We start from the raw sequence: 12,422 nt of genomic DNA, 5'->3' as shown, positions 1-12,422 counted from the left end.
TCCTCAAACTTCATCGACCCTCCTTCCCCTTCAAATATCTCGGCATAATGATCTCTCCTAACGTAATGAACTCCTTCTCTTCTATTGTTAATAAAATTAAAGATCTTGTAATCGTTGGTCAAACCTCTCTGTTTTCAGTTCTAAGGCCATCCTTATTAACTCTTTATTCTCCATCCCAATTTACACCTATCTATATACCCTATTCCCAGCCATCCTTACGAGATATCTACAATTGCTAGAAAATTCTTTTGGAGTAAAATGGCAATCGTAGGGTGTTCCTATGTAAGCTGTGCAATATAACTAAAGGTAAAGCGGGGGCCTTGGTATACATAACCTTTCCTTAGTCAGACATTCCCTCTTGGCTAAGCCTTATTCAAATACCTCCTAATGGCGACAGATGTTCTTTGCCGTTGACATCCTCCGTCAACATATGGTTCTTTGATTTCTGGAAGGATGAGCACCCAAGAAAGTTCTGAAGTCGCGGGCTTTATACGTTGTCCAAGCATTATTTAAAACCATTTTGCAAAATCATTTCACATTAATCCTTGGAAAGCTTTTCTGGATCCATGGTACTCTTGTATACCTATAGCTCTCATGCCTACTTTTTAAACATGTCCTGATTTGGATCAAATCACTATGGCTGATGTTATCCATAGACTGATTCTTGGGTTCATGCTCACAATGGCCTTCTTGGTAAGCATTCTTTAGCACTCTGATCTCTACAGGACATTGACCCTTCCTCCAACATCACGGTCCTCGTACCCGCCGCCCTCAAACTTAAGATTTCACGTAATGTTTATCATACTTTAAATAATACTGTCTTCCCAGTCTCTGATCATTGGAGTGGTTGGAAAAAGCTTTGGTCTCTCAAAATTGCTCCCTCGGATTATGCACTTCCATCCTCGTTAATACGGCTGCGTTAGACTCCCAGCGACTCGATCATTTCATTTAATATTAACCTTGGTCAGGACACACTTGTGCTCTCTGTGACCTCCATCGTGAAACTATTGAACATCTTTTTCAGCCTCCTTGCCCCAAAATTCAACTCCTGTCACTGGATTATCTTAGCTTTACCCTTTGGACTAATCGTAGCTATCTCTTTCCACAGTAATTTTTCTCTCTGGGTCTTGGTTACCACTATAATCATTCTCCTGCTTGTTGTTTCACTCATTGCTGCTTGTGCCTGGTTTCACCGGAAAAATCGCTAGTGATGTTATTTTCGTCGCAGTGCTCAACTGAATAGTATTAATATTGTTCTGCAAAAGCATGGGCTCATGCCAGCGATTGTAATCTCAGTACCATAGCCTCCTTGGCAGAAAAACTTATCAGCAATAACTTTTCTTGGGCTAGTGGACATTTCTTATTTACCTATACGCAGTTCCAAAGCTCCAGGTTAGTATCTTCTGCTGGTTTCTTCGTTTTTAGCGCTGATTTTGTGGTTTCATTTGCAGGATGCTTCCTAGTCCTGCAAATGATCTATATAGTGGAGAATTGCTCGCTTTTGCTGCCGCTTTAAACATATCCTGGGAACAGCGCTTCGATCAAGCATGTGTTCACTAATAGTCGTGCCACTATCTATGCCTGGTCTGCTAATCATTCTCTCTATTCTTGGAGATCCCATTGCTTCCATCTCCAATACCAGATTTCTGTTAAACATGAATGGCAACCCTGTTGTGCACATCACTCCTGAGACCTGGTTGGCTCCTGCGATAAGCCTTGCTTCCCTCGGTCACAATCATCATACTCTAAGCATGTTTCTATCCGGTCGAGATCTGCCCTTTTGGATCATCAAGAGCTTTCATGCTGCCGGTTTTCATTTCTAATAATGCCTTTGTTTGCCTGTTGTAGTCTTTGGCTTTTCCTTTCCTTATTGTAGCTTCTCAGTATCTTTCAGATTCTTCTCTATAATAAATCAGCCTCCGTGAGGTTCTTTCACAAACCAAGTAACTGCCAATCAAATTATGTGATCTCATACAAACAGTTATTTCCTCAAAAAAAATTTTAATTCATGAGGGACATACATATTAGTACATTAGTGAGAGAGTCTGGATTGTTTGACTCTCAGTTGAGAATCAAATGAAAAAAAAATCATATCTTAAATAAGAAAATCTATTTATCAGTTATAAATAAATTTACATAGTTCTGAATACATTTATGGTTTTAGTACTATAATTCAAGAAATATCTACAACCACCTTCATTAAGACACCATAAAAATTGTCCAAGAAATACAACGAACATGACAAATCCAACCATTGGCATCAGAGGAAAAGAAACAAGAGGCATTCAATCTATTTCTCATACAAAAATCAAACAATAATTATAAAAGCCGCAGAAAACAATCAGTATGCTATATAAATAAAACTAAACGCAAGCAACCCCGGCAGCATCTTAATAAAAAATTTTTTCATCAGTTACTAGCAAAAACATACGATGACTTTTCACGCTTGAGACATTGTTCGAACACGATGCTGACTCCTAACAGTATGAATTGTGTATGTGATCTTTGTAGCCTTTCTGACTTTTAACTGCCATTGCTGACCATTGTTTCTAGTAATGATGTACCACTCACTATCTTCGTTGCTGCAACAATAAAGTCATAACCCAATCCAACCTGCAAGATAAGCATGTTTGAGAGCATAAAGAGCACAATGTACCACAGACTACCTGTTCTGTTTAATTTCTCCTAGACATCAATCGATATAAAGGCATGCTAGAAGGTGGAAAATAAAGGAAGGAGCAAAGTTGTGATTGAATACTTCAACAAATAAAACAAAGAAGTTAAATGTGAAGTTATCCTAAGAAAGATGAAAACAGAAGATCAACATTTTCTTCTTATTTTTATTTACGAACACAACACAAAGCATCAAATGGTTGTTTTTATGGTTTAGAGCAATGCACATTGGTATATAGCCATACCTTGTGACAATTTAATTTCTTACACAACTATGTCTCAATTAGTTTTGAATTATGAAGCACTGAAAAAGTTTTTCTTTCTGCCAATGTGCATAAGAAAGCCATAATTCCTCAAGTGTTTTCATGTAGCAATCGAAAGGAAACCCTCTTAAAGGCATACCATGTTACAAGTACTAGTCTTTGCCCATTTCAAAGAGTTGTTTGCCTTACATGACAAAGATCCCAATCAACCAGAGATTCTCAAAATGGCATATAATTGACCTGCCTTGTTTGACAGGGTTTAGACAAGCTACAGCTAAACTTGACTAGTAAGACAAAATAGATATTCACTTGTTTACTATGGTCACCCTCAACGAATACGATTAAATGGATGGTTAGTAGTCTCCTAAGTTCACATCCCCCTGTAGATCTAGTAATGACCTCTAAATCACTCATACAACAGTAATGGTTTCAGACGAATTAGACCTGATATACCAAGGTTTCTCACTTAAGCCAACTAACCATGATAGTGTCCTTGTCAATAATTGTAGTGATATTGATGTTAGAGGTTGTTTTATATATAATGATAACCCAAAGAAAATAATCAAAGATGCAATTTATTGTACCTGTGAACTAAGAAACCGAAGAGCAGCGATTTCTGCAAAAGTTACACCTCCAATAAAAACTACAAGAGTTAAAGAGCGGCGCCCAACTGCAAGTCTGCAGAATGCCAAAAAAAAATATCATTGATCTGTAAAACCTCAAAATTTGTTATAATTAGACAATAATTGCTTCTTATCATGCAAATTAACGGGGAAAACTAAGACCATGAAAACCATGCCAAATCATCTTGAGTATGGTGAATGGACATAGGAATTCATTATGCCATTTTAGAAGTAAGAGCAATCAAAAACATCAAGTACAGCGGCACTTGTCAATAGTAAAGAGTGATACCACAAAAACCGTAGCATAAAATTTTGGAAATTACCAAAGACAGATATGAAGTATCAGAATTTTGTACCTGTCAGCATTTGATTGACCACCACCATGCATGGTCTCAGAGGTGGAACTGTTGGAATAGCCACCCTGTTCAAAAGATGAACAATGCTTTGCATGAGATAATGTAATATATCCCTCCCTCGGTGTAAATAGTGAGTACTTGATTGAAATGAAGAAACTCACTCTTTTTATATCTAACTGAGGTCCAGGCAATAGTTTTATTATTTCTTCAACAGATCGCCTGCAAATAATGTATGTGAGTTCTACATGCAATAACTTAATCATGTTATATCTTGTCTGGAAGGGTAAGAATCCCTTGAAAGAGCCAATTGCAGAATCATGCCACTACGGTTGAAAGTATTAAGGCCTTTCCAACAGAAAATTCATGCTCCAGACTCTTCATGTATTTATAATCACTAACAAAACAATGAGGAATTACAGCATCTTTAAATGACGTCCCCAGTTGGTCATCTTTCTGAAGAGAAGAGGATCACCAGGCAAAGTGATACGCGGACAAGCATGGCAATGCTAGAGATAATTTTTTTCTGCTCAATAATTTTTAGTGCGGGATTCTATGAGTTACAAGAGGGTAATCGTGCAAGTTAATAAAGCATACTGATGGTAAGGTTTATGCTATTTAAAGAAAAAGGGCAGAGAAACGGACACAGTAGTATTTTGCTTTTGATATTTTTAGCTCCATAAAATCATAAAGTTTTGATACCTTTTAATATATGTGTGTGTGTGTGTGTGAATTTGTGTTGACTTGTGCATACATTAAGCAGCTAAACAAACTAAAAAAGCCCACAAAAACTTGAAGTGGCAGAAATGAAACTCTAAACAGCAAACTTACCATCCAGATCTAATAGCATGTTGAACAATGCGAATGCTAAGAGGTGCATATCCAGAAAAAATATATGCAATGTCATTGGGGCTGCAACAATTAGCAGGGCAAAGTTAAGAAAATACGCATCCCAATAAAAGAAATTAAAAAGTACTAGGAACATTATAAAAGAAGCTGCAATATCAATTCTTACAGTCAAAACATAGAGAAAACCATCATTTAATAATCAGGTACTTAACACAAAAGATGGCCTTAAGCCTTGATTATGTTTTAATATGATTACAGCAACAACCACCGCAAGAGTTCTGATAGAAGTAATCACAAAATCATTACCAAAATGAGTCTACAGGCACACAACTTGAGTACAACTTATAAGGTAACAAGAGGGCAAGCAGCATTGTGGATCAAATCAATGTACGGGACAGAAGGTTGAAGAACAAAAACAAGAACAAAATGGCATCAGCTTCTTAAGAAGTGATAAGAAAAGAAGTGAAACATCATAAGGAAGCAGGACTCAAATAATAGAGTACAAGAGGTGACGATGGACATTTAATAGCACAAACTTGGTCTATTATATGACATGTGGTGATTGATTGGTTAATCACCTGGATTGCACCAGCAAGGCACAGAATTTGCATTCTATGAACAATCATCATACCAGAATCACAAGCAGCCAAGAATATATAAGATAAAAATAAAAAGGACATTGACAGATAATAAAACTATACTTTGCAACATCCTCAACAATAAGTTGCAAGGCTTTTGCGATTGTTGACCAGTTACTCTTTGATTCCTGCAAAAGATCAAGCACCATCAATTGCCATATAATGGAAAATACAAAGTTGTGCCAACAAAATAGGCTACTGTTTCAAGTAAAATGATATGCTCAAGTTATACACCCAAGGCTACCAGAACAAATTAAAGGCTCTTATAACTTTAGACGTACCTGCTTCTTAAATAGTCCAGCTTTTTCCAGATTATATAATGTGACCATGTGCTCAAAACCATAGCTATGAAGTATCTCCCTCCTAAATTGTGGAAAAAGGAATCACAAAAGCATTATTGTAAAATGATAATAAAGACAATGCAAATTAGGTTTGATAACAAAATGTTGTTTCCAAATAACATAGCCCCTTTCAATTGACATTGTTCATAACAATACAATAAAACAATGATGAGTCATTCTAACATAATGATTGAAATTCCTCTTTGGTAAATAAATTAGGAAGTACAGTTGGCTAAAAAATTGAACAGCATGCTTCATTAGATTAAAAAAAATAAATTTATAAATATAATTATGACAGTAATAACCAGTAATAACTGCCTTCTTGCTTTTGCAAAAGACATCTGCAATAATCACCTATGCAGATTGATAACTCAGTAAAAATATGTTCCATTTATATCTGATTCAACTGATGCAAGTAAAGGAAATTTGTAGGTGTGCAATGAAAGTTCGTTGCAAATTCCATTGGTCCCATTTATAACTTAACCTTTTTTTTTCTTTATTTGAATTTTGATCTTCCCAGGTGTGCAGGATTATACCAACCGTCAGAATCATAGTCAATAGAAATTAATAATTTTTGTTTTAATATTCACAAGGTTGAACAGAACAACCAGACCTACCTTAGATAATCAAAGTTCTTCTTGGGTAACCCAGAGTTGGTAATTGAAAATAGCACCAATAGGCGCAGCACATTGATAAGTGACTCTTGTTTGTGGATCATTTCCTCGATGTACTCCAAACATCTGCGATATTCATGTGACTAATTGATGAATTGACAAATGATATCATGTAGAATATGCCAAGTAGATTATAAGCACTTCAATTCTTAAATCATAGAAAAAGAATGAAATTATTGAAAATCCTCCAGCCCAATAAATAGAAGAAAAATATGCATATATAACATAACAAATATAGGAGAAAGGTTTGAGTTTTCGACATCTGAAAATTCAAATGCAAAATAAAGATGATTTATCTTACATCTCATAATTTTGTGCCTCCAATATTGTCTGCTCAATGTCAAGGCGGCCATGAAATGAAGGTTTGCAGGTAAAAGTTTGCAAATGTTGAGCGAGATTTATGTGCCTCTGTATAAATTAATGCATGAAAAGTTATTATATGCTCTGTAGATATCCTTAAAATCAAATCATAGAAAAAAGTATGACCTTACAGTTATCTCAGGTATTGAGTTCATCTTCTTAACAAAATCCTTTAGCTCAGATACAGACTGTGACTGCCAGAATCAAAAGCAAAGCATTACCACAAGGCTATATTTGCTCAACTAAAATTTTGATAGTTTTATATCTTAAAATTTTGAAGTACAATCCTGCAGAGCCTCTTCCAATCTTGAAGTGTTTGTTTTGTATAAGGGCAACATGGATAAGAAATGGTAGATATGAGATTAAAAAATTAACCATAAACAAGTCCTTGGTAAGACAAATGGTAAAGACTCAAAAGCAATAAAAAATGCTAAGATAAAGCAAGAGAAATTTCTTTCATACCACTAAGGTATTTGCATAGAGAAGACTAAGGCCATGGAGAGACTTGTTTGCTGAGAAATTACACAGTAGAAGCTAACTTCAGTACAAATAAAGTAATTTACTCCAGGTTTATTTCGGGTGGGAATTAGAGTCTGCTGGTGAAGTTAAAACTTATGAAAGGGCAGGATCAAACAAGTCATACCATCATTATGGTCAGATTTTGCTTTTTAAAGGAAAAATTATTCAGCACATATATTTACATTTAACTTATTTACGAATTATTCAGATTTTGCTCATGATTTGATCTCGTAAAGCTAATTCTGCATAACATAAAAGGCTTTATTTCGCTTTCAATTCTTAGTTCTCCAGCAGTACAATCCTAGAAAAAAAATTGATGGTGATTCTTTTATCTTTTGTGATAACATACAATCATTCCACAGATTGGTTTAAAGGCAACACCATCCATGATTTGGAGGATGTCCCTATCATAATACTTTCAAGTGAGCTAAATAGACTTAAACATGTCCTATTTTATAGTTTATGCTAAAAAATCGAGGTTATACGCTTCAGTAAAACAATTGTAGGAGCTAAAATAGTTCAAACAAAATTGAATGGTCAGTAAAATCAAACTACAAACTATTGTGAGATATAGGAGTTCTGAGATGGCAATGTTAACATCTAAAGTTAGTAAAGTTTAAGAGTTTCTCGTACCGTGGATTTTATATCTGCATAATCTTGTTGCATTGAAGTTGTCTTCTGCCGTAAAACCTGGGTACAGAAATAGAACCATATTAGTAAAAATATTTATCCAATCCAAAGAGGTGGCTCTTAGCAGTAAATGGACAGGATTGAGGGCAGAGGAACAACCTGAACAACTACTTCAAAGTGCAGATCTCGAATCTCTTTATACAACTTATCACTGAAGCAAAAAGTTCATACTTAATATTATACATCTCTACAAGGATAAGTAGAATCACATAATCAACTTATAAATAGTCAATACGAATGATGATATACAAATAGGCAGATAAAATTATGTCCTTTCTTATAACTATACTAACAAATATTCATGCTGATTTCTAGGATTGGTGGTCTCTTTTGAAGAATTGGCACTCCATATACATCCAGATACACAATAAACAAGTGTTAAGAAGTGGCAAGAAATCCAGTATACTTGTAACTCCCACGCACACAAACACACACACATAAAAGTTGAGACAGAAGCAAGGCTTGAGCTGAACAGCCTACTTCATTTATGGAGTATTTATGCAAACATGATAAACAGATGATGCTGAAAACTAATCAGAAGTATGTCTTAAATTCCCAAATACGCCAATAAATCACGCATGCTCAATTATATTTTGCAAAGTTAAATCCTGCATACTTCAATAAGCAACACAGCTTATTTGGAAGCTGACATTTTTTAGTAGGAACATGAGGCCTATCCCATAATATAATAAATGTTTAGTAAAACAAATGGGAGCCCAAAGATTGACATTCCAGGAGGGGTTTATCAGAAGAATATTAGGTTAAGATATAATTCTTCTACAAATACTTGAGATATCTAAGGAACCAAATACAATAAATAAGTTCAAGCTATAAACTAAGTCTGGTGTTAAAGTGATTCCTGCAAACGCGTGACCTAGTTTTTAAGGTTCAAGGCTTACCATATGGATGTATCAAAGCAAATTTACTTGCTCCAAACAATGGAAAATCAAAACATAAGCCCCAATAAAAGGCAATAAGACATAAACATGCTAGTCAGTGACTAAAAGAAAGTTTCACAGAATTGTAGCAAATGAAGAGTCACTAAATAGGATGCCATAAGTACTGTTTGATGCATGCCCATACACACTTATATACCAGTATCTGTGGAAAACCACCACAAACACATGTATATGTCTATATGAGATTAGATATGGCTATAAATGAAATAAGTACAAACATCAACTTGCCTTGAATTAAGAGGGACCTTTATCTTTTTTCCTTCTTGCTGGGCGACCATAACTCCAGCATCTACCTCCACAGCACCATTGTTTATTTGAAGAATCTGTACCAAAAGTATTAAAGAGAATCACATAAACAAACATTTGCCCACTACTATACACCATTATACAGGAAATACAAGTGAATGAAAAGAATGTACAGGATAGAAGTTAGTACTAACCATATATACTATGTATAGAACATACATATGTGTGTGTGTGCTAAATTTCTAATGGACACCATATCTGTCCTTATTTCTTTCTTGTCAAATCACTTTGTTCTTCTCACTAATTGATCCCTTTGATCAATGTACCACCACATGTAATCAAGGTGGCATTAGAAGCCTAGAATGGCTAAAATGTGTTGTGTGTATGTGTGATTATGATAGTTTTTAGCACTTTTAGAAACATAATTAAATGAACAAATAACTTCATATTTTGCTGGTACACACCTCATCCAGTAGCCCCTCATAAGTAAGTGGAGAGCACATTGGAGTCACCATGTCAACCTCTCTATCTAGCAGGATGAGCGTGTTTATCTCTGGAACAACCATCTTCAACACCACAATGTATTGGTTGATTTTAAGAAATAATTCACAAATGGGCAAATTCTAAAATATGCCAATAAAGGATATTTCAAAAGAATGTTTTCTCACATCAGATGTGCTAACTGGCTCTTCAACATGCAAAGTGTTTAGGATTTCAGCAACCTTTGTTGAAGCCTTGCCTTTAGCTTTTATATTCGGAATTACTCCAAAAGAGAACTGAAATGAATTGAAGAAAAGGTAATCTATAGACGTATAATATCTCAAATTGCTTTTTATATACTAGTTAAGGATGGGTATCAATCAATGAAATCAAACTGAACAGATGCCCTCACACATTACAGCATATTTCAAGCTCCAATCATTATATCATAGCACGCATGAAATCTCAAGAGCATCCATATTGCTTATAAACTCATATCGATTAGTGCAATATTAAAGGATAAGCAAGCCGCTGGAAGTTCTGATACAGTTTATTAGCAAATCTTGGCACATTTGCACAAACAAATATTGAGTCAGACATGCCACATGTTTGTCTTCCTCATTTGTGAAAACTCCCCTCAAAAGCTGGCATGCAAGGTGTCACAGGAAGAAACTTGTGGATGGAAAGAAGCTCCATAATTACCACAAAACAAGCAATTATTTTCTTCAAACTCCTAGAACTCAAGAATTCTTATCACACCATGAGACTAGATAGTGCACAATGCCCAGTTGGCCAAATATATTTCATGAACAAGTTAATAGATTACATTACTTCCTACAACATGTTGAGCATAAATAGAGGGAACAGGCATATTCTGTTACATGTGCTGGACACATGATATTTCTTTTAAAAAAAAGACATTGATACAAGGCTTATTTATTTGAAGCCCAAGCAATTAATGTAATACTTTATTCATATCAATGAGATGACAAAACTTTGTTTATTCAATAGTCAAATCCACAATTCTAAGCAACCAAACTCTAGCATAAGTGTCCAAATCTTGCAAAAGATAACATTTCCAACATCTTCATCAAAAATTCATGCATAAGGATATGACTTGCCCACATAAAAGAACTACATGACATCACAACACAACCACAAATGCAGCTCCCATCTTTAGAAAACAACAGCATAATCATGTACATACCTCCATCTTATGAATGCCCTTGGCAACATGCCAAAGAGAACTAGTATCACCCTCCACTTGGCATTCCTATGTAATGAAAAAAAAACCTCAGAGAGGAAAATTGAAGAGTCAAAGAAAAGAGGCTAATTAGTTCAGAGACAAGATTGCCAATGTAAAGTATATTTTCAGACATACCTTATAAGCAAGGTCAAGTTCAAAAGATAAAACATCCTCATCCAATGGCATCACATATAAAGGGTATTCCCCAAAAGTCAACAAATGATGAACCTTTTCATCCTCAAATATCTGTATAAACACAAAACAATAATTCATAAGTGAACTAGGCATGATTATAAGCATTGTTCTTTATTAGGTTAACTAACAAGACATCCTTTTAAAGTAGAAAGCTTGTGAAAAATTCATCAATGCATTAATTGTATTAACCATATAAGCATCTGGTAAATAAATAAAAGAAAAAAAAAATACATTAGTTTGAGAGGGAGGTGAGTTCTAAAATCTTCACAAGAAAACTGACGACAAAGAATGCCTTGATGAACACAGAAATAAAAAATGACAAAGAAACAACTATGAGTGGCTCACTTTTTCACAAGCGACTGTGCGGCGTGGTACAAAGTAAACAAAATACTCTCTTTGAACTCCTTTTGAAATGTCATTCTGAATATTGGAAGATATCAACTTCGTCAAGTTAAGCTGAGGTCGCACAAGATATATCACTTTTGAGCAGTCTGTTTGAACTGGGTCAGCAGAGATATGTCGAAGTTCCACACCATTTTCCTGTCCAAAACAAAACTTATGATGCTCTACATTACCATATAACAACGATCTTCAAAAAATCTCACAAGAGAAGCTAATGGCTTCAAATATATCCTCTGACCATAAGTGATGCTCTTAACAAAAAAAAACATTTTTTCCTTCATATTTTCATGACTAGAGTCATTTTGTCTAGAAATTAGTTAGCCAGCAACTGTCAGTGTGTGTGTGTGTGCACGCATGTGTTACAAATGATTTTCACATTTACAAATGGTTGCACAATAAAAGCTAAGGAAAAAAAAAAACTTTAACCAACAATTAGTGATAAAATTCAAGTAAATTAAGCACATTAACAAGAATACACACGGAAATGCAAGCCCTTAGTAATCACATACTCTGAGAAGTGACGTCTGGATCAACAGCGACAATGATCCCCCGAGCTTAGGGTCGATAACCATGCACTTGGATCCTCGAATCTATCAAAATTTCCCACAAGAAAAACATATTAACAATATGGAAGATCGAAGAGCTGTATGCAATGCAAATTGGGTCTCAGATGCAAGAACTCACACGTTTGAGGATGCTGAGTAGCTCTCTCTGCGATTGCTCTCTGATAAATCAACCAAAAATCAAAAAAAAAGAAAACGAAAAACAAAAAATCAATCAATCACACTTGAACTCATCAAATCAGGGCAAAAACAACAACAACAACAACAATGGGAATTCATCAGAGATACCTCAAAGACCCGAAATTGAGAGGCGAATTATCGAGATTAGGGATTTGAGCCATCTTCTTG

At 35.1% G+C, this 12,422-nt stretch overlaps 1 protein-coding gene across 1 annotated transcript; it reads right to left on the bottom strand.

The window, feature by feature from the left end:
* Positions 1-2,181: 2,181 nt before the first annotated feature.
* On the bottom strand, positions 2,182-12,416 carry LOC120278888 (vacuolar protein-sorting-associated protein 33 homolog). Its single transcript, XM_039285640.1, has 21 exons — positions 12,363-12,416; positions 12,196-12,235; positions 12,021-12,101; positions 11,455-11,649; positions 11,050-11,160; positions 10,876-10,941; positions 9,857-9,964; positions 9,653-9,754; positions 9,171-9,265; positions 8,083-8,134; positions 7,927-7,983; positions 6,906-6,968; positions 6,716-6,822; positions 6,358-6,480; positions 5,681-5,762; positions 5,463-5,527; positions 4,744-4,824; positions 4,077-4,134; positions 3,916-3,980; positions 3,521-3,614; positions 2,182-2,613 (listed from the first exon to the last, which is right to left on the bottom strand). The coding sequence occupies exons 1-21, from the start codon at positions 12,413-12,415 to the stop codon at positions 2,524-2,526; spliced, it is 1,788 nt and encodes a 595-aa protein (XP_039141574.1). The 5' UTR covers position 12,416; the 3' UTR covers positions 2,182-2,523.
* Positions 12,417-12,422: the final 6 nt, after the last annotated feature.

The sequence above is a fragment of the Dioscorea cayenensis genome, chromosome 2 (assembly GCF_009730915.1).
Source record: "Dioscorea cayenensis subsp. rotundata cultivar TDr96_F1 chromosome 2, TDr96_F1_v2_PseudoChromosome.rev07_lg8_w22 25.fasta, whole genome shotgun sequence".
NCBI lineage: Eukaryota > Viridiplantae > Streptophyta > Magnoliopsida > Dioscoreales > Dioscoreaceae > Dioscorea > Dioscorea cayenensis.
Note: the sequence above shows the minus strand (reverse complement) of the source record. Positions and strands in the feature narration are given on the sequence as shown.